The 27,855-nt window shown below is 41.0% G+C and overlaps 1 protein-coding gene across 1 annotated transcript; it reads right to left on the bottom strand.

Moving 5' to 3' along the window:
* Positions 1-90: 90 nt before the first annotated feature.
* LOC137291734 (uncharacterized) lies at positions 91-27,583 on the bottom strand. The gene is made up of 2 exons (XM_067823230.1): positions 27,169-27,583; positions 91-4,775 (listed from the first exon to the last, which is right to left on the bottom strand). The coding sequence occupies exons 1-2, from the start codon at positions 27,491-27,493 to the stop codon at positions 3,934-3,936; spliced, it is 1,167 nt and encodes a 388-aa protein (XP_067679331.1). The 5' UTR covers positions 27,494-27,583; the 3' UTR covers positions 91-3,933.
* Between the last annotated feature and the right edge of the window lie 272 nt (positions 27,584-27,855).

Raw genomic sequence — 27,855 nt, 5'->3', positions numbered from 1 at the left:
CCGTAACCATGAGGCTACCCCACTGACCTTAATAACTCATGAATTACATTTAATAGTATGATTATGGTTATGGATAATATGCCATGTATCTCACATTCAGATCTTTATTATGTTAGTGTACGTATATTATTATTGTGTTTGTAAAGGTGTGGTGAAATCTCAGTTTTAACACATAAACGTACATTTCACAATATGAAAGAACTACATTTTCTCATGAGGATTTACTAGTAATTATTTCAAACCTTTCAGCTGTGACATCGGGGCAAATGGAAAATCATATTTCATATAATTACCACAATTACATTGACATAACAATGGAATTATCGCGTAAACAGCTTAAAGGGATAACATCAGAGAATACAAGGGAGGTAACTGTTCCACACTTGTTGGAATGTTATACAGTAACAGAGGATGGCCGACTAGTGAAGGCCAATGAAACGACAGTTACTTTTCATTTGATGACAAAATCTCCACATTATCATTAAAACGTCACACCTTGGTAACACATTCATCATTTTTGTATATACATTGACAGCATTCGTTTACATGATAATATCATATTTTCTCTAGTATCTATTATAATAACAAAATGACAATGAAACCACAACACATAACGTATTTTGCGTTACTGCTTCTTTCATAAGCAGGACTGGCTTTCGACATATATATCACTGGGATCGATCATCGTTCCATGAATATGGATCGATTATCGATAATTCCTGGAGAAAGTAACATTGAGAAAAAGGCCTAAAAATCTGAAAGAAATCAAAACATTTCACGTCAGTTGTGAGACATATTAAGACTTGAAGTACCAGCAAAATGGAGATACTTTAAGAGAAGCCCAAGACATAAACACTAATTTTGTATATTTTTAAAATAAAATTTAAAACTATTTCATTATAAGTGTTCATGTACGACATTATCGATAAATTAATTTTCATATAGATAATAATTAATAATGGTTCCCATTGAAGAACATTTAGATTTTCGGCAGTTGCAGCCAGCCCTATTTGTAAGTATTGTTGAATGCACAAAATCATGAAATGCAGAGCCCGATGAATACACGCTGTGTACCCCATGTCTGTCGTATGAGAGGGCGATGAGAGGATGGCGCCGTTTATTTCAACCACACAGGCCTTTCTCGAACATAAAATATTGTATAACACATACAGGCAACATTATAAAATAAATACCATAACAGTATGTGCGTATTTCATTAATTTAAGGATGTTTTCCAACAATTTCCCTTTAACTGCAAATTATGTCTCAACCATATCCACAACAAACGATATGACATATTCGGTCACCAAACATGCAAGCGAATGATAGGTAAATTTGACAGATGTTGGGGTCAATTTGACAGATGCTTGACTATTGTGATGTCGGCGTTCAAGACGTTTGTATGCCCTACCTCACGTATCACACCCCCTTGTCAGAATTTCTAGTCTATAAATACATACCTACAAACATCTTTTTGCATGTTTGGTAAACCGTCGCTGCCTCCGACATTAATCTGTTCAAAGTTAATATATATAAAGGAAAATTCTTTGACGGACCAAATTTACTTTGGTTCTGACTCCATAAACAACAGGCTCAAAAGTCACGCTAAGTCATGATACTTGTACTGTAAAAATAGCGCCACACGTAGGTCATAAATACATTACCAAAAATGATCCTGCAAAACCCTGTGTTTGGGGTTTTCTCTTACACACACACCTTTCTCCCCGAGGCACCGCGACCAAATAATAACCAAACGAATAAATAATCTCATGTCTTCCCACTCAGTATACAAGTTTTAATCTCCGGTAAAGAACAAACCCCACAACTCGAACTTCGATGCAATATACTGCCATTAAAAAGGCATTATTAAAGGCTACATGCACAGAAGGATATAATGTACAAAAGATCAACATGCATTACTGAGGTATACTGCACAGTAACACCCTCAGATCAACACGTATTACTGAGGTATACTGCACAGTAACACCCGCAAATCTACATGCATTACTAAGGTATACTGCACAGTAACACTCGCAGATCTACATGTATTACTGAGGTATACTGCACAGTAACACCCTCAGATCAACACGTATTACTGAGGTATACTGCACAGTAACACCCGCAAATCTACATGCATTACTAAGGCATACTGCACAGTAACACCCTCTGATCAACACGTATTACTGAGGTATACTGCACAGTAACACCCGCCTATCTACATGCATTACTGAGGTATACTGCACAGTAACACCCGCAGATCAACATGTATTACTGAGGTATACTGCACAGTAACACCCTCAGATCTATATGCATTACTAAGGTATACTGCACAGTAACTCCCGCCTATCTACATGCATTACTAAGGTATACTGCACAGTAACACCCTCAGATCTATATGCATTACTAAGGTATACTGCACAGTAACTCCCGCCTATCTACATGCATTACTAAGGTATACTGCACAGTAACACCCTCAGATCTATATGCATTACTAAGGTATACTGCACAGTAACACCCTCAGATCAACACGTATTACTGAGTTATACTGCACAGTAACACCCGCAGATCTACATGTATTACTGAGGTATACTGCACAGTAACACCCTCAGATCAACACGTATTACTGAGGTATACTGCACAGTAACACCCGCAAATCTACATGCATTACAGAGGCATACTGCACAGTAACACCCTCAGATCAACACGTATTACTGAGTTATACTGCACAGTAACACCCGCAGATCTACATGCATTATTGAGGCATACTGCACAGTAACACCCGCAGATCAACATGCATTACTGAGGTATACTGCACAGTAACACCCTCAGATCAACACGTATTACTCAGGTATACTGCACAGTAACACCAGCAAATCTACATGCATTACTGAGGTATACTGCACAGTAACACCCGCAGATCAACATGCATTACTGAGATATACTGCACAGTAATACCGTCAGATCAACACGTATTACTGAGGTATACTGCACAGTAACACCCGCAAATCTACATGCATTACTAAGGTATACTGCACAGTAACACCCGCAAATCCACATGCATTACTGAGGTATACTGCACAGTAACACCGGAAATATTTACATGTATTACTAAGGCATACTGCACAGTAACGCCCGCAGATCTACATGTATTACTAAGGTATACTGTAAGGTTAATCTAAGTCCTTAATATTTTGATTATAGATTATAATTATTATGTCCCAAGGTCCAGGAATCAGCTAGTATACACTCACTTACCACGCGACAATTTTGACGCACTCATCTTTGGGTTTATTAGTCTTATTTCACAACGCCACAAAGTCTCCCACCCCAAACCAGAGTGAGTGAATATTGCTCAACGCCGCACGTTTTGACCTGTACGTAAATATCCAGGTTATGGGTATTCTGTGGGACCCTTCTTGACAAACACATCGAAACAACACCGGCGGGTAACTGGTAACATTGCACCGTGTTTCGACCAGTGACCTCTTCTCCAGGCAGAACCCACACAAGTTTGGATAGCTTACGGGTTTCATTCATGAGTATTAATGCCCTCATCTATAACAAACGCTTATTAATTGGTAATGCAGTCATGAGTCACCCCGTCACAGAAACTCAAAGTAGTCCATATTCAGTTTTGTTGATGCCTCTGATTTGAATGATACGTTGGATCCAGTCAGATGTCGTCCGACTTGTGACTGTAGGAGTTTTGTACACATGTCGGATTATAACTTGTTGTAGGACCGGTGCGGTCTTCGTGATTAACTTGAAGCTTTGTTCATATTTTTATGTTGTCTCTTTTATCTGAAAATTAGCGATGTCTCTTTTTGTCAGAATATTGTCTCAGGCAAACAGACTTTCCTCTTTTGCCTAAATATATAATGGTCATATCATCCAACTGGATAGTAACGAACCGATGCAACGCCTACAAGCCTTCTATAAATAGAAATAAGTCTGCGTAATGCCAAGCTTTTCAGCGTATCTGGCACTTGGCGGCACCATGTCCACACTCTCCCCTGAGATAGACCTGTCCAGAACGTGTTCGCCGATCTCCTGGATCTGCTGCGCAAATTTGAATTTAAATTTGATGTCTCTCTTGAACATCGGAGCCTTCTTTTCACACAGCCGCGTCGCGTTCTTCATCAGAGTGATGGGGAACAGGTCATGGCTGTTGAGAGCAAGCTGGAACGAAAGAGGTGACGACAGCGGAATCTCAATCAACGTGAAACCGGAAGCGTTCAGTACGCATGCCACGACGGTTCTTTCCTCGAACGAATCCAGCAAAGTGAACAATCCTGAAAACTGAGTCAGCCTCGGTTTGTTTCCTCCGTACACGTATCTGACCACCATCGGGAACTTCTGGCTGGTGATGATGTCTGCTGATCTTAGAGACAGTTTCCCGTCCATGACAGGATTCGGTAGAATCTCTGTAAATTCCCCCGGATGGTTGATAGCAATGATGACGTCATTCTCCCGCTCGTCCCGACACTTGAGATAATGCACCTCTTGGACATGCAAGGTGTTTTTGGCACGTATGACCTTGGGATCTGGTTTGACTTTGGTGGCTCCCATGACGACCTTGTCGATGATAAAGACGTTTCCTGGGGTGTACTCCACCCGGGGGTAGTCGCTTGAGTTTCTGTTAGGTGCTGACAGGTGGAACGCTGTGATGTTTGTGAGGTTAAGAAAGGCTGGAACTCGACAAGCGACGAGGGACTCGATGGAGCGATGGACTGTGTGGTCCTTGGCCGTGCGAGACTTTAACCTGACGAACCGTCCTGCAAGAAAAAGCGACACAGTCAACAAACAGCACACATATATTACCTACATAATGTAGAGATGACTCGAGAGTGTAGTCCTGTTTTTTCAGTATTGTTGTGTGATCCAAGTAATATTCCAGCGATATAAGGTAGACCACCGGATCCATGTTTTTCGTCCTCTGATGAATTTCCTGGTGACATGTTTTATTACCAGGATTCACTTTGAGTGTAAACCGTATTCGGGAAAATAATGAATCAAAATTCGTCTTATGGCTGAGGTGTTTTTGTTGTACATTAAGAAACCATTAAATTTTTCTAATTGTATATACTATGTTAGGACTGTCAGCTGATCTTCCACGACCTTCCCAAAGATACCCAGATAATGAGTCCAGCGACAGCAGCGCATGCTCCCTATGTTCATGTGGATTTAGGTGAAAGTGGAGGTCCTTATAGGTGGGATGGGGTTATATGGCAGGGACATGAGTGACAAATGAACGATACCATCGATATCATTGCTTTATCGTTAACGTGCAAGCACAGAACCATGTATAGCCAAACATTTTACTACCTGTCGCTTACTATAGGTTCTCTTACGTTATTATTCCATCAAACCTGCGATGACCTTGCCTACGTTTAATGACAGTAACACGCAGTAACTATTGTATAGCTATCTGCCTCCAATCTACTTCGCACATCAACGTCTATTTATATGCATGTATCAGACAGAACGTGATAAAATTGTTGATCTCTTAACATAAACAATATAAACTTTCCATATACACGACGTCGCGCTGTTGTGTCTTAAAGCTATGACTTTCATAAACGGATCAACATAACCATTTGTTCTCTAATGCCGCTTTCAGGGCGCTGTCCCGTGGCTCCCATGGCCATTGAGATGCTAATCTGGATTCTGTTACATGTGGGGAGTCCATTGGAAAGCACACACCTCGCTGACCACACTGTCTCTGGGTGTCGTCTACAGCAGGATACTGACATGTACATGATGGCTATCTGTGTTATTGACCATCACGGACCGCGGGAGATTTCCAGGGACATATTAACGGTGTAGTGTGTCCCCAAGGTCGCCGGAAACATCTATTGCCATCGACAAAAGGTCAGCTGGGAGCGATGAACCAGATTGTGGATGTTGTCGTATGTCCTATAATTTCTTGGACTGACACCATTACATATGAATACTGTATGTATTCTGTTTAAAACAATTTATTTATTTTTTTGTGTTTAAACAATAAAGACTTATGCAAAACTAATTTTATGAAAAGAAATAAAATACTCATTGCACAATTCTGTAATCAAACCCTCTAGTCTTGGATAATATATCCATATAATCTGTAGGGTTAATATTTTCCCTTCCACCCACCCCGTGCAAAGCTTAAACTCTAAATGCAGCAAGTCTAGATTTTCTCTGGTTCACTATCTCTCACTGGGGCTCCTTTTCAATTTAAATGCAATTTTTTGTTGCAGTTAAAAGCATGTATATTAAGAGTCTACGCGTTAGTCTAATAATAAATAAATACTACAATAACACTGAAGGGAGCCTTCCTGTGAACCTGTGAAAAATCTATACTTGATTTATTTATTATAGAGCCCAGCAGTGGCTGTTCGGATATAGTTCGAGGACTGTTAGCCAGACTAATAATTAGAAAGAAAGGAGTGGTAAGGTTACTAATTTTAGTGTCGTTTTTAAAATAAATTGGTTCACTCATTATGTACAATAAGCTTTCATCGTTTACCCTCAATGCTCAATGTTCAGCCAAAGATAAACAGAGCAGCTGGCCGTGTAATCCTGATCAAGAATGAAACAGGTGAATGGAGGGCGGAAGTTGAAATATGGAAATGAGGACATACTGTAATCACGTCAAAAGCAGGGAAAGGGAGATCATTCTGTCCTCCCACTCGCCGGAAGTTGAAATATGGAAATGTTGACTTACAGTAATTCCGTCAAAAAGCAGGGTAGGTAGGATCACCCTGTCCTCCCTCTCGCTCACCCCTACACTCACAGCCATGGGTTATATGTATTATCTGAGTTTAGGTGGAGTAAGTGCTAACTACGAGGGTATAGGAGGCAAACTCTGCATGTACATCACAACCCGAGATCCTGTCGTCTAGTGGTCGTGATGTGATGTGATAGTTTTAGGGCGACGTGGAAGTGATCGTAAATCATTATGCAGAGTTGCGTCCCTTTGGCGGTTTAAATCCCAAATTCATCTGATAATGTCTCCACTTTACCAACATATTACCCAAGTTCCTGGGTTGTGTCTCGAGTGTTGATCGCCCGATAACTGCATTACTTCGGGCTTCCCTTCACATTAAGCGGACACAAGGTAACATATACAGTAGTTGGCCATAAGTGAGTTCTCATCGGTCAAATGTCCAAAGACTTGCATGTTAATCAACCCTTAAAAGAATAATTTTCATGATTTCAGTTGCTTAGAGTTGCTTTCAATACTCAACTCAGCTACATGCACATGGTTTCCATTCAATGTTTTCGGTGAATATTAAGAAAACTACAACAATTTAAACAACATACCGATAAGGTATGACATGGCCATCAATGGGATGGATTAATAGTTGTACCTATACAAAGTGTGCTTAATCAGGTGTCATTTGATAACTAATCAACGGGAAGATGAGAGAAAAGTATGTACACTTAGCTGTAGATGTTTTCAGTATTTTTGCAAAATATCAAAATACAACGTGTTCTACTCAGTTTATGAAAATTATTGTCGCAACTGTTATACACACACACACACACACACACACACACACACACACACACACACACACACACACACACACACACACACACACACACACACACACATATACATACATTCATACATATAAATGAAACAATTTCCATGGGGTTCTTAAGCCAGACACACCCTATAACTAAATGGAGAATGTAAAAATGGGAATTTGCTGGAAATATTCCCTGCAGCGAAGCTCTATATACAGACTAAAAGAACATAATCTGTAGGAGACTCTCGGCATAATGAACAAGGACGTCGGATATTCTATTACACCTGGAGGTTGACGAAATACCTGCCTCACATGTCGCTCCATCATTCAGACACTCGTCCCCTGTACAGACATGAAGGATCGGCGTGAACACACCATCCACTACCTGTATCCCGGGGTCTGGCATATTGTGTGTGGTAATGAATAGATCATTGAGCATAGATCATAGTATGCAAATGGTCCTTGAAGTCTCCCACTGTCCTGGTGTATGACTATGTATACACAAAAAATGTAGACATGTCAGTCTGAAATGCAGTCGCTGCACAGGATATGCATGTCGTCATGCATTGGGAACACAAGACTGAATATAGTTTGTCTTTCAGCCCGTAAGCCATAATATTTTTCTTACTGTCTAGCCCTCCCTGAAGTGCCAAAGCTCGTCTTTCTTCCATCTCGCTGGGTCTCCTTTTCAATTTTAATGGGATTGTTCTTTACTATCAAACATATACTTATTCTGAGATTATTCTTAATCGGCTTAGACTGTCCTCACTGCTGGGGTCTGTATTCTGTGTACTACACCCCAATCAATGGACAGAGCTCTGACAAGACATTGCGGTTTTTTTACTATCACATGACGTTTACCACAAAACTACATTGGACTCTCAGCGAACATCTGTGCACTTCTTCACTATCTTAGAAACAGCATTTAGCTATCTGCAAAGTTTACTTTATACATCATTATTTAAAGTATAACAACAGATTTATAAACGAATGAAGTATTACGGTGTCAATATCTAAAATGTACGTATTATGCATATATCTTTAAGCATTAAATCAAATTTTCTAAAGTACTGATTCGCCAAAGAGAAATATTCAAATACCACACTGTGAACATTATATCAAGTGGTGTACAACTACCATATTGAGTAAATACAACTATTTTCAACATTCAAACATGGAAATGAATGTGCACATACGTTAAATGTATAATCGTTTACAAATACACAGTGGGATATAATATTTTTTACAGTACATAATATACATGATAAAAGCAAAATAAAATACTGGATACAATGACATCATGATTGATAGTTACTATTTTTTTTATAAATACAATGTGTTGCATTGTCTATCTGAACAACTGAACAAGAACAGCATCTGAACAACTGACAAACACACCTACCCTCAGACAATGTTATGTATTGTTTATCTTAATAAGACACCTGACCTTATCACAGACTGGCTCCAGTTACGCATGCTTGTGTTTTGCTTTACTCCCAGGGTTTTTTAACAAGGAATGCACAACATGGATCTGACACTGTGCCAAGATACACTACACTAGTTAGCAAACTGCACTGAAACTATAGCACCTTCAGTGGGTTATATCTGTTTTAGGCTCTGTTTAGCAGGACCATGTAGGTGTACGCTGTGCCTTGTCCTTTGTATCCATTCACAGTCTCCTCGTCTCCTATTTGCACCAGTCTATGGTGTTTCTAAGGAAACACTGATGAACATAATTGAAACAGTTCTACGCTGCATGAAACCGATACAAACCCAACCAAAAAATGTCCTTTGCCCCTCCATCATACCTTAGAAAATTAAACTGTCAACTGTAATTCCTCAGAGTGTTTCTTTGTTACTGTTGGTATCCTTTCATGCATCAGTATTTGATTTCCAGTGTAAACAAAGATTGCATTTGTATAGAAAACAGAACCTGTGTGAACAAAATACTTTCTTTACAATTATCTAAGAATGTAAGTATTTTTGAGAGAATTACAGATGACCCCATCACACGTGTATACAGTAGGACAATCTGTTAAACACACGATTCGGAATTCAGTGAAGCACGCCACACTTGTGAAGTGTTTACATTGGCGAATATTGAGCTAAAAAACGAGTGAACGCAATTCAAATGGTGGGTTTATTTGGATAGTAAATATCATTAGTCAGACTACAGCGCTGATCATCAGAAACGGTTCTTTGAATGGCACAAATCCGATTGAACAATTATTTATCTTATCAAATAGAGCACACAGGATTTATTCGCACCCAACACACCTTCCATTAAAGGTCAATGCATGTGGCACATTCGGTGGAGGTTTTTGCTGATTAGGCGACATTAACTATGGATCTTCGTGTTAGTGAATAATGACGTGATCGGTGTCAATCTTTGTTAGTAAATAATGAAATGATCAGTGTGAATCCTTCGCCAATGCAGTTAAGGTTAATGGTGAGTAAGTGACTGAGTTTAGACTTAATCCGCTTTTGGCAATATTTCAGCAATATCACGGTGGGGGACACCAGAAATCGGCTTCCAACATTGTATCCATGTTGGGAGTCGAACCCGAGTCTTGGACTAGACGAGCGATCGTCAAATCACTAGGCTACCCCTGAAGGTTAATAAGATTCCAAATGTCGTCAGAATTATAGTTTGAAAAATGACATATGGATAGTTTTCGGCGATTAACTTCTCTATAAGTTATCATGACGGCTTATTATCATATTCACACGTAGTACCCGTGAAGGCCCCGGGTAGAATAGGTCTTCAGCGACACGTGCCTGCTGTAAAAGGCGAATCAGCTTGTCGTAAGAGGCGACTAACGGGATCGGGTGGTCAGGCTCGCTGATTTGGTTGGCACATGTCATCGCTTCCCAATTGTGCAGATCGATGTTCATGCTGTTGATCACTGGATTGTCTGGGCCAGACTCGATTATTTCCAGATTATCTTCCGGCATATAGCTGGACTATTGCTGAGTGCGGCGCAAAAGTAAACTCACTCAATCACTCTCACGTAGTAATTATTATTGTTAAGTAACAGTATTTTAAATCAATAAAACGTTTTACATGAGACATTATGAAATGCCTTTATTATGCTTTTAGTGACTTTGATTTTACGCCCATTTAGCAATGTTCCAGCAATATCACGGCGGGTGACACCAGGATGCGCTTCCCACATTGTACCCACGTGGAGAATCGGACATGGCTCTTCGGCGTGACGAGCGAACGCTTTAACCACTAGGCTACCCCACCGCCTCCTATGGCTGTTAGAAAGTGACACAGCGAGAAGATAGTATGAATATATCATCTGGTTTCCACATCTAACTATTTGTAAAATCCTTGCTGTATACACCCACCTTTGGGAGATGTATAAACAAGATATGTCTGCATTATGAACACAGATAAAGGCGCATTAAAATGACATTCGATTTAATGGGCTGTCTAGGAAAGCCCATCCGAGTATGTCAGTGTTACGGATAATTTAATCCATGATGGTGATGTGAAACGCTGATTCATGGGACAGGTATCGGGGTAGATCAGACTCACATGCCCAATTTGACAGGTGAATTACACACAAGGCGTTTGCGGTCGCCATTAGCAAGGATAGCCGTCATTATGTGGTGCATCAGTAAACGTGAAGCAACGGTTCCTTAAAGAGTCTTGATCAATGATGCACAGCTTTAACCTGAAACCGACACAGAATATGTTGAGAACCCTTTTTAGAAAGTTCTGTCATGAAACCTGCATATATGCCATAGGAAGCTTCACAGGACATATAGAGGAAAATGTCCGAGTAATACCATAGAGGATGGTAGCATAAGTAGGGGTGGGTTTCTTTATGGCACGTGTTGCTCTGTAGAAAAAGTTGGGTGTGGTTCTATATGACTCTCTATGGCATAAGTCGAGTGTGGCACTCTATGGCATATGATGAGAATAACACAATGATGACACCATGGCAAACCGTCCCCCCCCCCCCCCCCCCCCCGGTTACTACAGGTATTCCTCCGGGTAGTACACGCATTTACCGGTGTTCGATAAACACGTAACCACCGGCCCAATGACCCAGTGGCCCAGCGCCGGTTGTTAGTGTATCCAATATGTTTCAGATATGTACAGGCTTACGGTCTTCAGTAAATTATCTCTCAACTGGAATGATTCCCCCTTTTTCTTTATCATCCACGATCCATCATGTTAGGATAACCTACACATTCACTTCCTGGTACTTCTACGCTTTGGTGCAGGAATGTCAACACCGACCTAACAAACAAACACTCATCTGTGTGCCATAGGCTACGCTTGATTTGGTAGAAACAGTGAGAAACTGTATACAGTGTAGTCTATTTGGTTTTATTGCTTTGACCTTAACCAGATGGGTCTGTAGATTTCATTCAGGGCTTGCAGTTTTCATTCAGGGCATAAAGGAAGCAGCAGGCCCTGATGGCCGGCTGGCAAATTAAAGTATTGCAAACACTGGCCATCACACTGAGTAGCGCTGGTCGTCATCACACAATGTGGACCATTGTATAACGCATTACGGAGAGATGTGAATCATAACGCAAGCCTAAAGTGTCACTGTGCTCCCCAATCTGCTGCCCATTTTAACCCATGTCTAGACATTCCAGTTATTAAACCATACCTGGGGGTAACCCTTAACCTTCAGGTTGAAATACACAATAACATTTGTGTTGGAAGTTGATCGACAAACAGACGTTTGAATAACCTGAATGAAACACGCTACCAAAATGACGGGGTTTGCCGTCCACCCAAGACGGTTTCTACTGGATGTTACAGCTAATACGCACTGTTAAAGCCAAGACCTCTTTAACAATGTTTAGTTTTTATTAACTGTCGCATTTGTTCAAGGTGATGACATGAAGTCATAACCATCCACATTCCGGGCACTTAACATAAATCACCCTTCCTCAGGATTCCAAAACATTATTAACAGCTGATGGTCACTCTTCTCCGTTTTTCTCCTTCATGCAACAACTAGGTAAATATATATTAAAGCATACCGTTGTTTATACTATTCTTGAACTCGGGAAACCAGGGATATATATGTGACTGTTGTAACTGAGCCTATGGTACGTAACATACGTATGTAACATACTTTTTGAACTGGAAAAATATAAAAGGTATATGTCTAAAATGTATATATGTCTTCTCGAAAGACACCTAAACTCATATTTCTTTTTACGCAACAAGACACGTTTATATGTATATCTTTTATCTTTATTAATCTATAAATTTGTTATCACGCTACAGTGATTGTAAATCTTGTGCTCTCCGGAAATCTCTTTCGTAATAATAACTTGTTAAGATGTTTAAATGAACAATTGTTACGGTTTTATGACATATTAAACTACATCATCAAAATTACATCAGTACTGTAAGTTGTTTGTGCTTCTTTCTAAAGCCGGTAATGTAATTCATTTTTCTAAAAGTTTACATTCCCTGGAGGGCGACCTGTATCGCCTTCGGCAGGGATGGACCATGTATGCGTTTGGAGTTAGCAGAGGTGAAGCGGTGACTTTAACATCTTTCAAGCATGATGTATTCAAAGAGACAGTTATTATTAGTTCATGAGTCATGTAGCTGTAGGTACGAAACGTCTAACACAACGCTTCGATGATTTTAGAAAATTGTGACACATCGCCATAATGGATATGCTACTTAAAAATGCTCCTTGGAACTCTCGCTAAACCCGAGGTTACTAACGAGATTTTAAACGAGCTCGTCCGAGAGGTAACGAGACCTTTGCCTTGAATGGGACAACCCTTTAGTGTGGTGCTCGCATAAAAAGCGCTCATCCATAGCATCATCCGTGTTCCTTGCTCTGTTCAGTTTAGTATTTTTAGTAACTCATGACATGCTGGCGATGAAGAGAGATGGCCATGTGCTTTCAGTTACTCGAAATAGTGCATAATTTGCACGGCACAGTAAATTTTAAAATTGCATGGATGGTATAGTTTAAGATCCCCTGGTGGCACACCTAAAATTATTCCAATAATACGCAGTATGATCCATTTCTTGGACAATGCGGTATGTTTGACCAATTCGGCAGTTTCCAAACCTGTTTTTTTTTCACCCCATCAAACTGTTTATCGGTGGCACACTCAATCTCCCAGCCTAATGTTGGCGTGGCCATTTTGAATATCGGAGCGTGTGACAAGAAATTCTCTTGTAAAAGGGAACAGTTTCTGGGATACATTATGGGACCAGGACAAATGAAGTTAAAATATTCTTGCAGTCAAGATAGTATTAAAAGTTCGCTTTCCCGCTAACAGGGTAATGTACCTGATTTTGTAACAAGACACTGAAATGAGCAAAGTTAAATTGAAATGACCTAAGTTTTGTAATGTTTAAGATTAATCGTCCTCGATATCTACAGGGTATACGTTCCGATACGCTTCTATACCCTGGATGCATCGACAGCTGGATGCATCGACGGATCGGCATTATCACAATCAGCTAAGCCACCGTTACAACCGAGCTTGCCAGTGTCAACAAATACAGCGCTCGCAGGTGCGAAGGTTTCTTCGCAGCGCGACTCAGATTTTGGGGAAATCATACAGACAAATTGACAGGTCAGAAACTTTTAAACAAAAGTATATGCAAGAAATCCCACCTCTTTCAAAGAACCTCTGCATGGTTTGCGTAGCCAAGTTTAATCGGTTAGATAAGGTGAAAAGTGATTGGTACGCTCAGCTTCCCAGAGTAGACACCTGATTGGATAAAAAGCCAGCCAAGGGAGGTAATAAAGGCATCCAGGGAATAATGGAGACTTATGGGAACGTATACCTTAGAGATGTCGAAAATTAAAAGATATGAGCACTTTTTTCCACAAAGGTGTTCAGAGTGGCTCTCCCACTCCCAATCCCCCACCCCAACCCCCACCGTAACCCCCACCGTATCATAAGGAATAGCATGGCTAGCTGGACGTGACTATACGTAATACTATTATCATTGATGGGGTCATAAAAGATGTCTACGTCTCTACGTAGTTAACGTCTCTGGCCTGGACCACTTGGTCTCAGTTTTGCGTGAGCCGAGGCCAATGAGAGTAACCCCAGCGCTGAGACTAGCCAAAAGTTTAGTCTGTGAATATATACGGAGATGGTAGAACCTGAGGAGCTCTAGACTAAAGGCCTGTAGTGATGTAGGGAGGGCAAGAAAGTAGTTCCGAGACTAGGGGGACAGACTAGCTAAGGGACGTAACTCTCGATCTGCGCAGGGAATGGTCACTAGTTTCAGACTATCCTGGTTTCTGGGTCCCTCATTGATGAAGAGAGTGACCCGGGAATCAGGATGAGTGTCAGACGTACACTGCGTTGTGCCAGGTAATTTGCATATCATAATAACTGCAATGGAGACTACTGAATCAATCATTTCTTCATACCAACACATTTAATCATCTTTGCACATTTTAATCCTGTTAACGTGAAACGCACAATAAATAGTAAGGAGTAAATAGGAACATCAATGCGGTCGATATATTTAGACATGTGACATTATAATCTGCCTATTGGTTCAGTCGGGCAAATAACTTGCTATGCTCGATCACGAAGATTTATGAAATAAGAAAACAATTTCCAAAGAACTAAAATACTGAATCGATACGCAACGGAAACACGTAATGAAACAGTGCCAAGGTTGACGAAAACCTTTTGGCGTAAATTGAAAACTTCTGTCATGCCAATAAGATCGATATCATTGATCTGATTTCATTGTGTAAATTACATAAAATCACAGAATAGTCTCCGCTATCGATAAAACGTCTGTTAATTGGTAAGGCTGAGATTGAGACTTGAGGACTTGTTTTCAAACAAATTTCGCCGTAGGTGGTTGCACATTATATTGTCACTATCAATGTATGTACGGCTCTTTCTGGTACTAAACCTGCCCTAACACTACATTTCACTATATGTGAAGCAAAGTAAAGATTCTTCACTGAATCACAGTAGAGTTGGATTCCAGCGAATGTCGTGATTACAAAAGCTGTATAAACTCTTCCAGAAACGCGCAGACCGAAAGTAAGGAAACGTATTTAAGTGTACATAAATCGAATAAGCTGGAACATATATAGATGAAGGAAATGCGACACACTGATAAACATAATGTAATTTTGTTAACTCTGATTCAGGTCATTCAATACACATGTGTGGACACAAGGCGGCGTTCAGGTCAGTACCTGGTGACACCACTCCTTACAGGTGTCACTGCACGACACCTCCTTGGAAGGGATTGCACAAGTCGTCGGATTTCTACTTGGGCAATTCTTCGCTATTCCTCCTTCAACCCGTGGGCAAGTGTCTGAGGAGGACGGTGACGTTTACGGACACGTCGATCAAGTTCGTCCCACAGATGTTCGATCGGGTCCAGATCATGCGATTTGGAGGGAAAGGACAATTTTAATGACGTTTGCATAGGCTAGAGGCACCTGTTACACGAGCTATGTGCTGTCATGTCGAAACAGCTCCTTCTGGCGGTTAGAAGGTGAGGAACATGGTTTGGTTGTACCTTGTACCACCACCAGCTCCGATCTACCCGTGTGGGACATGGCCACCAACACCCTTACGCTCCCCCTCGCAAAATATGTTGGAGTATCAACGCAGTTCGTGTTGACGTCGATAGATAAGCTTTTTCTCATTTCGTCAAAGCAGGAACAAACGTGATTCATCGCTGAGCCAAACACGTCAACAGTTCCCAAAGTTCCATGGATATTCCCTGTTGGGTCATTGAACACGTCGTTTTGGTCGATGTGCTCGAATCCCCACTTCTCTCTGACCATTTCTCATGGTTTGCTCGGAACTTCTTCGAAGAACAGGCACCTATCTTGCATTGTCTGTTGCTGTAGAAAAATTGGTGATGTAGGTGAAACACCCGAATGAATCAGTCTTGAGCGGAAGTGGTCACTTTTGGTCTTCCGCATCTTTGACGATCTTGGGGCGAACTGAAGCAGTATTTGGATGCCAGACTCGAGATATGATGCTGAGGTGTACGTTGAGGTGTCTTGCAAATGCATTTTCATTCCCTTGCTTCTTATTGTCCAATGGTAATATTTCGGTATTAAACCCGTGCTCGTAGAATTAATTGAAGTTGCGAAGATGTACCACGGATAGATCGTTCAAATCTTCATCAAACCCCACCCCGTCACTCCCACCTGGATTTTCGGAATCCAAGCGAAGCGGCGAGGGCGGCGCATGAGAAGAGACTTAACCTTTAGATATCTACTCAAGTTATACTTCACAGAACCTACGTCCTCATTGCTACAGTGTTTTTTGCAATTCCACCTGAAAACGTCCCTTCCAAAACAGCTTGTTTATCTCGAAATATGCTTTAACAAATCCCCTGGCAATGTACGCTAGTAAAAACAGTGTAAGACTATGCATTCATAATTTTGAAAATGTCATCCTCGAAACAAACAAGGCTTGTTCACTGAAATTAATGCACATAGTTGTACAATCTGAAATGCCAACTGGTGGGATGAGGTTACCCTTCTCTCACGCCCACAATGTAGAACACTACAATATTCGTCACGGGGCATGGCCTGTTTTCACGGCGTCGTCACGCTTACGATTCCTTTGCTAAAACTCTTACATCACTGTAGAGCTTAAGAAATACCAGTTACCTGATTCGCTTCACACTGAAGTCCCGCATACCGACCTGAGGCTAACGACTTGAAACTGAATCCCCTTTAATATTCACTAACACCATTTATGTTGCGATTGGCTTATTGGATATATTGGATTTACCGGCCTAGTGGTTCTGAAGAGCCACTATCAACAAACACATACATCGTTTAAGCAGCTTGGAGAAAACTGCGTAGATATATTATACTAGACAAGCGAGTATTGCTGGTTGTGGCTTATGATTCATAAACCGTCCTGATTTACGTGGTATTGCGTTCACAGGATATGTCTATAATTGTATAGGTCGGCATTACGTCGCACCTGTTCAATTGTCCGGCTAATGGTATATGGGCAGTCGTGTCCTTAGCAGTGAAGTCTTTTGGAAGATTAGGATTTGAAGATAGGATTTATTCAGCCTAAATGTTCCCGGTTTAAGTACTTACAAGCAGTTACGAAGTGAGAATATTTTGATACGGAAGTCAAAACGTTGAATGTAACTCCGGCAAAACCTTCAGGACAGGTGTTTTTGGAATATTCAACGCGTCCTCCTTTTCGGAATGATAGATAAACGTAAGAGAAATGTAAAGGGAAGACACCCCCTATGTCTGTATTATATTTCCTTGTATGCATTAGATTGGAGTACCCATGCTTAACAAATGCCTAAACCACTTGGAGCTTGTGCAAGTGTATCCCATCCGTCATAGATGAGTACTACCATTTGTACCACGTCTTTAAGACAAAGGAACTGTTTTGATCTTTAACAAAGACAAGGCATCATTTAAGGTCAAGACATAATACCAGCTCTCCTCAAGATGATCGCTGTTCCAGAAAGAAGACCCAGTTCAACACTACTAATCGTTTTGGTATAAACTGATAAAAACTAAAAGGCTGTGGCTAAAAGGAAAAGAGAAAATAACTCAAGAAAGAAATGTGAAATGGTTATTCAAAGGTGAGAACTATAACAGGAATATCATTTAGTTGGGTTCTGGATCTCAGTCTTGGAGACATCATAAGAACGTTTAGACAACGTCTGGAATGGTTCAAGACAAATGCAAATGTTTACATGTATTTTTTTTTGCGAGACAATTTATTTTTATATCTATATAATCAAGCAATTTATGTGTCATGAACAGTGTCCTACTTTTGACCGTCTCTGTGCCCAAGTGGGTAGAGAGACCTAACACATTAATAAAGACGTTAAACTACAGTACTTTTTATTATTGCGTTTGTTTCGGTAGGATCTGAGTCAAATATCAAAATCGGCATGATAGCTCAATGAGCTTGCACAAAACTTCTGGCATTTAGATCCTGACCTGACCCAATCCACCTCATCAACACTTGGTTCTCTTGCAACGGCATATCAATCCTTTCCTAATATCTTGTATCTGACTGCAGAATGAATGTAGTTTATATGACATATCAACACCAAAGAATGGCGACTACCCTCACACGCCAATGAGCGTAAAGAGCAGCATAGAGGTGAAAATTGTTAGAAAGAAGAACTGAAAATCAATGTTGACCGGAAACAATATCGCCCAAAAGTGCACATCGCCCCTACTGCAGGCTTCCGGCACTGCACTGCATATACGTATACGCATTCAACGTTGCGTGTCACACATGCCAGTGGTTCTATCAAGAGAAAAGTAAGGTCATGTTCTGGAACTGCCCCAGTGACCAGAGTTGACTTGTCACTCATATACTGCATTCCTTTACCTCCACCGTGCCTGCATAATCAACACTCATTTGTCCCGACGAATATTTAGCCTGAACGGGGACTTATACAAGATGTATGCTAACCCGAAATTGTCGCGTGAATCAATTTCAGCGGATTAACTATTTACAGTCGTGGAAACATTGCTTATATATTGCCATTAGTGTGTCCTGAATTGTAATTTTCAGATGAATACGTCTACAGAGAAAACAGTCAGTGAGGCTTGTTTACCTTCACGATCTTGGACAAACGTAACTGGAATTTTCGTTTCAAAACAGGTCCCCGGGACTTTCATGGTGACGAAATAGACAACAACACTGAAAAATCGTGCATCGTGGCTCATAATATCGACCACTGGTATGTCTGATATAAACTATACCGCTTAGCCACACACACACACACACACACACACACACACACACACACACACACACACACACACACACACACACACTCAGTAACCCTACATATTCCCTGCCCCATGTTACATTCGGGCATCCAGTATTCCAATATTCTCTGTCCCATGTTACAGTCCGTCATCCAGTAGCCCTATATGTTCCCTGCTCCATGTTATATATATATTGAGGGGCACGGTTTCCAGCTAAGCGAACACATAAGCTGAGACATCTTCACACTGGGCGGCTTTGTTGAGGGAATTGCAATCAAAGGCGTTCTCACAATGAGGGGATCAGGGTGTCTTAACGCCAACTTGTAATCAAGTGTGAGGAAGGGCCTGGGGAGAGGGAGGGTGAGGTCTCTGCATTAATGTCCTGGTATGAGGTCGCGTGGTGTTGATGTTGCTATGGGATTCAGGTTAAGGGCGTTCATATTTCGTTCTCAACTCCCTCGGGAGGATACAGAAACGGAAACAGAGAGATAGATGGACATGCCAGCTTGGCCACAGCTACTTGAGTCCTTGGCATTATTGTATTCAACGTTGGTTCATTGTACTTATGATATCATCACATAAGTTAATTTAACATTGTGAGTAGGTGGGTGAGTGAGTTTTGAACAGAATTTCAGTTATAATATGAACGCTTAGTGTGGAAAGAAAACCCGAAATGATGAATAGCACTGGACATTTACCTCTTATCTGAAACCAACGAACACGGAACACAGAGAATCGCAGAACCGTAGACGAACGGGTCGGATAGACCGAATTTAACCTAGACTAACAGATGTTGACAGCACTGGGATAGGTTTGAGGATCGGCATCCATGATCCTATAAAGTAACCTCGAACCAATGGCACAGATCTATTGAAGAGTTCCGAAAATACCCTATGAGTGAGCCCTATGGTGTTAGATGGGGCCCTATACAGCGAGAGCAAATGTTATATAGAGACACAACGCACAAACTGCAATTTACTGTTGGTTTCCAAATATTATTTATTTCTCAACGGATATGATGTCATTCATTCCTAGACAGTTTCCTTGCTCAGCAAAAACTTCCTTAAGTGGCATGTAAAAGTGTTATGAAGAGGAACATTATGAATAGGCAACTTCTTTGTGTCAGCGGATGCGACCTTTCGGTGTGGATTCTAACTGATTTGGTTGATAACTGTTAGGATCTCATACCGAGCACATCGCATCCGCTGCAACAAAGAAGTTGTCTATCCATAGCAAGTATTCGTGTCAACAAATTCGGAAATACCTGTAAGGACGGTATTTCATCATTTTACAGACAATATCAGATATAACTCCGGAAGGGCCATGCTCAAATAACGTCGAATCGAAACACAATCCTAAACCCACTCCCAAATAATTCATTGTGATGAAAGGAGCGGGGATAATACACATTCATAGTGCACCCAGGAGTTTACATGTTTATCCCAATGCAATAACACCTAACCCGCTAACACAAACACTGTTGCACCTTGAAGCACATTTGTTTTGTAATCACCAGCTTTATGGCCACTATTTGAAATATTATCTACCTTGGTGTGTTCGCGGATGTGGACCGACCGATACGCTATTCACAACAATCACGCACAGATACCCACAAGTCAATATTATCTGTGTGGCCAAGAATAAAACGATGCTGAGGAATTCTTTGGGACTCTTTGAAATAAAGACACAAGATCTACCTCAAACCTATGCGTATTCAGTCATGCGGTGTTTGATTCAACAGGGTGAGTGATGTGTGGGTTAAGAGCTGTATTTCGGATATTTCCACTGTATTGAAAGGCGAGTCTCCTTGGCGATGGGGGAAAATCTACAGTGAGGCATGGCTTGGATTTTTCTGACTTTGTTAACAGCAGGAGCAACGCCTGCTCTTGACACACTTAGTGTGTGAGTGACTTTGGTTTTATGCAAAATTCCAGCGATATCACGGTGGGGGACACGAGAAATGGTCTTCACACACTGCACCCATCTGGGGAATCGTACCTGGACTTCGGCGTGATGAACGAACGCTTTAAGAACTAGGCTTCCCCATGGCCCCGACAAACCTAGACTCAGAGCCAGGATGAATCTGGGATTTAAGACGAATCCTCTGTTCTGGCAAGCCTAAGGGTAGACTAATGTTTAGTCTCTGAATATGTATTAATTTTTGACTGAAATGAATAATTCCATTTAAAATGAAAATGAGCCCGAATGAGACAGCAGATTCAGAACCTGGCCGGGTATATTAAGACGTGCTTCACTGAGAGCTTTCGCATTGCGGAAAGGAAAGTAATGTTCTAAGGCATTGTGACACAGTGAGTTTATTTTTGCACCGCTTTTATCATTATTCCAATATATAATATAATATTCAGAAATGGGCTTCACACATTGTACCCATGTCGGGAATCGAACCCGGATCTTTAGCGTGACAACGCCTTAACCAACAGGATACCCTAACGTCCAGATACAGACTCACATAAAAAAAAGTCTTAGATGAAAAATTACGCGATCCACTTAACTGACCGTGTGGTCATGCTCGAGGGTTTGGACATGTGCGGGTCATTGGCGCCCAACTACGTGAATCATAATATCATCCCTTAGCATGTCTTGATAGATGACATGCAAGCCGCCATTATGGAGGGGGGACATTGTTAACGACGATGTGTGTTTATTCTGACCGGATATCAGGTTTCAGGTGCAGACGCTCTTATTTCAGCCACACCTGCATATAGCCGAGACGGAACGCCACACCGCACCCACGGAGAGTAAACAGTTATTACGACATCAACACGTCCACACTAGGACAAATATGTCCCAGCCACAATGCCACAGTTAGACAGGCATACGAGCCTTCATGGCGTTGATATCAAACCAGTCGAAATTCAAACATTGCAAGATCATAAAATTCTTAATCGTTGCCTTCTAAAGCATAAAATCTTTCATGTTCATGTAGACCTACTTCTGTCAATCACAAGGTTAAGGAAAAGTGTCACACCTTACTATGGGGGGGTCTCCATTCACACGAGAGTTATTAAAATTTTAAGAAATCCATTACTTGATGTAATTCCATGGCTGAGCCACGTCTTGTTTACATCCACCAACAATGTTCAACAAATCTATTAAAGATGCGACAACAAAACAAAAATTTAAAAACGAGACGGCATGTTAAATTTATCCGTGATGATATCAACGCCTTATGTTCGAGACAACGAGAGTGTCCATATTGGGTATCGTCAGTTCTACAATAGGTTCAAATCCCGTTTGGCCTTGATTGTGCCTATCGGTTTGTCTGTACCATATACTCATGCTCGTGGATTTTCCAAAGAGGTAAACGTCTGCATTACTTCGGGCTTTTCTCCCACAGTTCCAGCTCAATCACTTCCCAGATTTACACAAGCGTGAAGATAATGATGAATTAATGAGGTGCGTATATCCTTGTATACATAACAGCTCTGTGATAAGAAATCGATGTATGGTTAAAACTGATATAATCTTTTCTCTATCGACCCAGGCTTCACACATTACATGGCGTTATGACAGTAAATCTATACTACAAAGCCGTTTAAGACCATTTGCTGCTCGTTAACGCTTTCGAACAGGACCATTGATGTGATTATGTAACACCTAGCGTCAACACATCGATACGCAATCTAATCACATGCAACGATCATCAAAGAGTATCGATGATCGATCAAGGACAACGGCACACCAAGTGGAAATCCTTGTCCCAGCTGTTCAGATCTATACGTTTTTAAATGTCTTCAACGGTTTTAGCAAGCTCTTGATGGTAATGAGGCTTTGATAATCCAAGAAACTTGAGGTTTGGATGATATATGGTAGATTAATTACCTTAATATTTGGGCTATGAGGGTCAAGGATAAAGGGTTATGGGATGTACAATTGGCCCATACTTAAACTCTCCTTCAGATCACATAGCGCTAAGCCGGGCGGAATGAAACATGACCAATGCACGCAAGCAACTTAATTTATCAGTACCCTTCATTGTACACAATAGTTCAATGTGGCCACTGGGAGTTGAATTATGACTTTTCAGCATCGTTAGCTGGTGGAATTACAACTTTCCAGCCTTTACTTAACAGCAATGTTATTCTTCTGAACTAGTAGTTACAAGTAACACCAGTTATCCGTAGTATTATTTAGCTCAAACAGTGCGAATTTTACAAGAATCTTGAAAGAGCGTTAGCAACATGATATCTGAGTCCGATTCAGCGTATGCAGTAGGGTTTCTTAGTAAAACTTAGATAAACAGTATGATTTCTTAGTACCACTGAACGAAAGTAGAATGAGGTGAGGTGAGGTGAAATGGGTTTTAACGTTGTACTTTAGAATATCTCGCTCATATGACAACATGCATGCGCGCGCGTGTGTGTCTGCTTGTACTAGTCCAGACTTGAGCTGGTTTTATAGTGCTAGCTCACTGAGATGCCATGCTGCACTTAAGCAGGAAGAACCCACTAAAACGAATTATACTGACTCTGAGTCGAACGGTGATTGTTTTATACAACAATGCCGGGTGCGGTGATTGTTTTATACAACAATGAAGGGCGCGGTGATTGTTTTATACAACAATGCCGGGCGCGGTGATTGTTTTATACAACAATGCGGAGCGCCAGGCAGGAAGCAACACGTATGATATATGACCGCTACACCACGGAGGCGGTCGAAAGTTGCATGGTTTCTCGGTACCAGTGAACGGAAGTTGTATGACTTCCAAATTCCACAGAGTATAAGCAGTATATTTTGTAAGTACATATGAGCAAGATGATTTCTCGGTAACCGAGTACTTTGTTTGTACAGAACCGTTAAACATAAGCACTATGATCTTTCAATATCACAAATCGCACGTAGTATGATTTTTCAGCTACACTTAACGCTAGGAGAATCAGATTACAGAACTGCTGAGTGCAAGCAGTATGACTTTCATTACCACAAAGCACATACAACATACTTTCTCAGTTCATTAGGGTACCAGTGAGCGATGCAGTATGACTTGTCAGTAGAACTAAGCGCGATTTCTCGCGTCATGGGTACATAATTTGTCAGTTTATCGGGGATATGGCGTTCGCCCGTCACGTGGGGTTGGATTCCCCACGTGGGAACATTGTGTGAAGGCTATTTCTGGTGTCATCTACCGCGAAATTGCTAAAAGTGGAACAAAACTAAACTCACTCATCACAATCGCTCTTTGTGAATCGGGGTACTGGGAATGACTTAGGTATCGGATTAAACAACTACGCACCTGGACCTCGTTTCACAAAACACTAAGGTGATCGTAAGTCACTGAGGTAGCCTTAGTGCAAGATATCAATATTATACATATATTCAGTGTAAATCATACCTTTTCGTGCTGTTCTGTAAGCGGTTTTATAGTTCAACTCCGATACTTCCCCCCATTATTCTGTTCACGCAGTAATTTTGATGCTCAATAAATTTAAGGTCTTATCTTGATATAAGTGCCAGGTGGTCCCTGTCCTTGGGGACAGTTACCTGGGGCGGCGGGGTAGCCTAGTGGTTAAAGCGCTCGCCGGTTTTACGCCGAAGCCCCAGGTTCAATTCCCACATGGTTAGAACGTGTAAAGCCCATTTCATGTGACCTCCACCATGATACAATGGGAGTTGAGGTTAACCTTAGTGAAGGGTTATCATGAAAGGAGCCCGTGGCATATTCGACCCAAGAGAGTTTTAATAAAATTACGTGTAAGCAATATACAGTCCAAGTGCCATAAGTTTAAGCACCATAAATATATTAGGTCAAGAACGATATGTCCTCAGTATCCTGATACTACATTTTACATTTCAAAACTAGCACTCCTCCACAATGAACGTGAAACACTGCACCTATATGCACCGTATAATGCAGGTTTGCAGGTGCGTGGCTCATGCATCACCATGCATATGTTTGGAGCTATTTACATATAGATGAAAGGGACGTTAATCACAATGCAACCTATCAGCATAGCCAGTCACGACCGTGTTAAACTCCAGATATAGTACAAATTAATGTTCCATGCATGCTTGCTGTTGCACAATGGTATACTATTGTCAAACGTGCATACAGTTAACTTATTTCAGGTTGACTTTATGCTATCATTTGGTTTAGGAGACATACTGTGTCATTTTCTGTCTCGCCATTGTACGCGCGTAACAAGTCTGCCCACCTGCTGTCTGTTGTAACTCATGTACCCATTGTTTGCGTCTATGCATTAATGAGCCTATTCATAGAGACAACATTTATAAACAGATCAGGTGATCTGTCGTACCTATTTTTACATACACGTATGATTACACATCTGTTCTTTTTTAGTTATCTTTGCGTCCCAACATCACAAGGAACAATGGTGAATAGCTAACACGAAGATCATAATGGTTATAATATTCATGATCAACATAAAAGTAAATCTGACAATTTCAAAAAGTATTAATTCTCAAAAGGAAGTCACCGCAATTCATTTTCTTAATTATAAATACAAATTCGTGTGTTTCTGCACAAATGATGCCATTAAAAAGAGCTTAGTTCCCCTTAGTGAGTGAATGAGTTCAGTTTTACGACGCATTCAGCAATAGTCCAGATATAAAGCGGCTGTCTGTAATGATAGGTCTTGACCAGACTATCCAGTGATGAACAGCATGAGCATCTATTTGGGAACCGATGATATGTGTCAACCAAGTCACCCGAACCCGTTAATCGCCTCATAAGACAAGCATGGGTTATTGAAGATCAGTTCTAACCCGGATCTTCACGGGTACCAACAGCTTGGAAGTCAGACAGAATTCAAGGTTCGACTCTCCTAGACCTACTACAAGTACCCTACATCGAGTCTCATAAAACTATGGGTTCATGTTTATGTCTTCTATTTATAAACTTCACAAAAGTCCAGCGTTGCGTTACTTTTGCTGTTAAGTATATAAATATATTTAATTGATAATAACCTAGATAAATAACAAAATAGCGAATATTCAGTCAGTATAAAGATCGGAACCTCATTCAGTATTTATTGAGAATTTTCCTAATCGTAAATTCCTGCAAAATTCCTGCATAGAATGTGTTACTTGTATCAGTCCGGACATAAAGGACGCCACAGACTGATACCTTGGTTTTATTCTGCCCGTTTGGAGAGCTGCCATTCTCTGTGGGGCACCTGGCTATATAATTCCCCTATTGTGTGACGGGGTCAGCCCATGACACACTACATGCGTAAGTTGCTAGCCCTACTTGTGGAACAGTAGTGTGTTATGTCAGCCTACAGAAGCTGACATCTTAATACACGACTTAAAGGGATTGTACCTTAATCTGGAGAATTACCATATGTTATGCCGTTCATTGAAGAGTTATGATAGGATTAGAAAGCATATCGTATTACTTATTACGTATGTATATAACCACACCATCAACTTAACAATAAGGAAAGTCCTGAGAATTCGGGAAAAGGTTTTGACCAATCAATTACAAACGGTACGGGGATGAAAACGGTCACCGAAACACTGTAGTCTTACGCCGTTAGGCACAGTTAGGATACCATATCAAATGGATCAGAATCGTATTATCACGTCACAGGTTTTAAGCATCACCAAAGACAGTCATATATTTTGCCAAGTTTACTACTGTGACAAAATGATGTCGTTCAACAATACTTCTGTTCTAAGCATGTCAGGTACGTCTCTGAAAGGTGAGATCTGACATTAAATAGAATTAATTATTTAAGTCAAGCAAGGAATAGAACACCACCTTCCCACACTTCACCCCATCCCAATCTTCTCTCTTAACAAATGTACATAGACACATATATATACTGGACAAAATAAGTAAGGGATATTGGTGTTTTTATGACTGATATTTTATCAAGGTCAATGAATGAATACAAATTTACAAATATCCTTAACTATTTTTGTACAGCATAAATACTGACCTTCATACTCCGACGGAATCACAATAGTTTCATCTGTTTCGTTGTACTTTCTGATTCGGGGATCGTACATAACATTTCTTGCCAAGAGTTGCCTCACTGATCGAGTTTCGAACAGCAACATCGGCTGTGTTAGATTGACAGGGAGCGGTTTGTCCTTGGTTGTCAGTAGAGTTGACGTGCATCTCACAACCTGGGGAAGCGTGAACCGTTCTGATAGATCCTCCAGCAAGTATGCCTGGGTACTCCACTGTGCTTTAGGGTCATCCGAGTGTCCATTACCATTGACGCCATTCCTCTTCGAGGACGTTTTGGAACGGCTGCTCATCGCGGCTGTTCGGTGACGAATTAAGAGACTGTAAACATCAGATCTGTTGACAACTATCAGATGTTATACTTTCCAAATGTGTTTATGCAATCAAGGTGAAGGCTGGGCTAAGACCTTCCACCCTTCGCCGGTTTCACTGAACTTTTCACGTGCCAGTGAAAACTGGTAAGATTTTACTGATTAGCCCTCAGCACAAGCAGACGACAGTTGAAAGAGCAGACGACAGCGTATCGTCTCATCAAAACAGGACAGCCGTGTTGGCTTTCTGTCAATGAAGTATCCTTAAGTAGGGCAGTACTAATGAAGGGAGGCGATATGAAACGTCCGTCCGTGTTTTCGTGCACAAATGTCGTGTTGCCTGT

Source organism: Haliotis asinina, chromosome 7 (assembly GCF_037392515.1).
Source record: "Haliotis asinina isolate JCU_RB_2024 chromosome 7, JCU_Hal_asi_v2, whole genome shotgun sequence".
NCBI classification, from domain to species: domain Eukaryota; kingdom Metazoa; phylum Mollusca; class Gastropoda; order Lepetellida; family Haliotidae; genus Haliotis; species Haliotis asinina.
Note: the sequence above shows the minus strand (reverse complement) of the source record. Positions and strands in the feature narration are given on the sequence as shown.

Coding starts and splice junctions, on each gene's coding strand:
- LOC137291734 (XM_067823230.1), bottom strand. CDS start 27,493: ATGAGCAGCCGTTCCAAAACGTCCTCGAAGAGGAATGGCGTCAATGGT. Junction 4,776..27,168: donor GATTCCGTCGGAGTATGAAG/GTCAGTATTTAT, acceptor TTTTTCTTGCAG/GACGGTTCGTCAGGTTAAAG.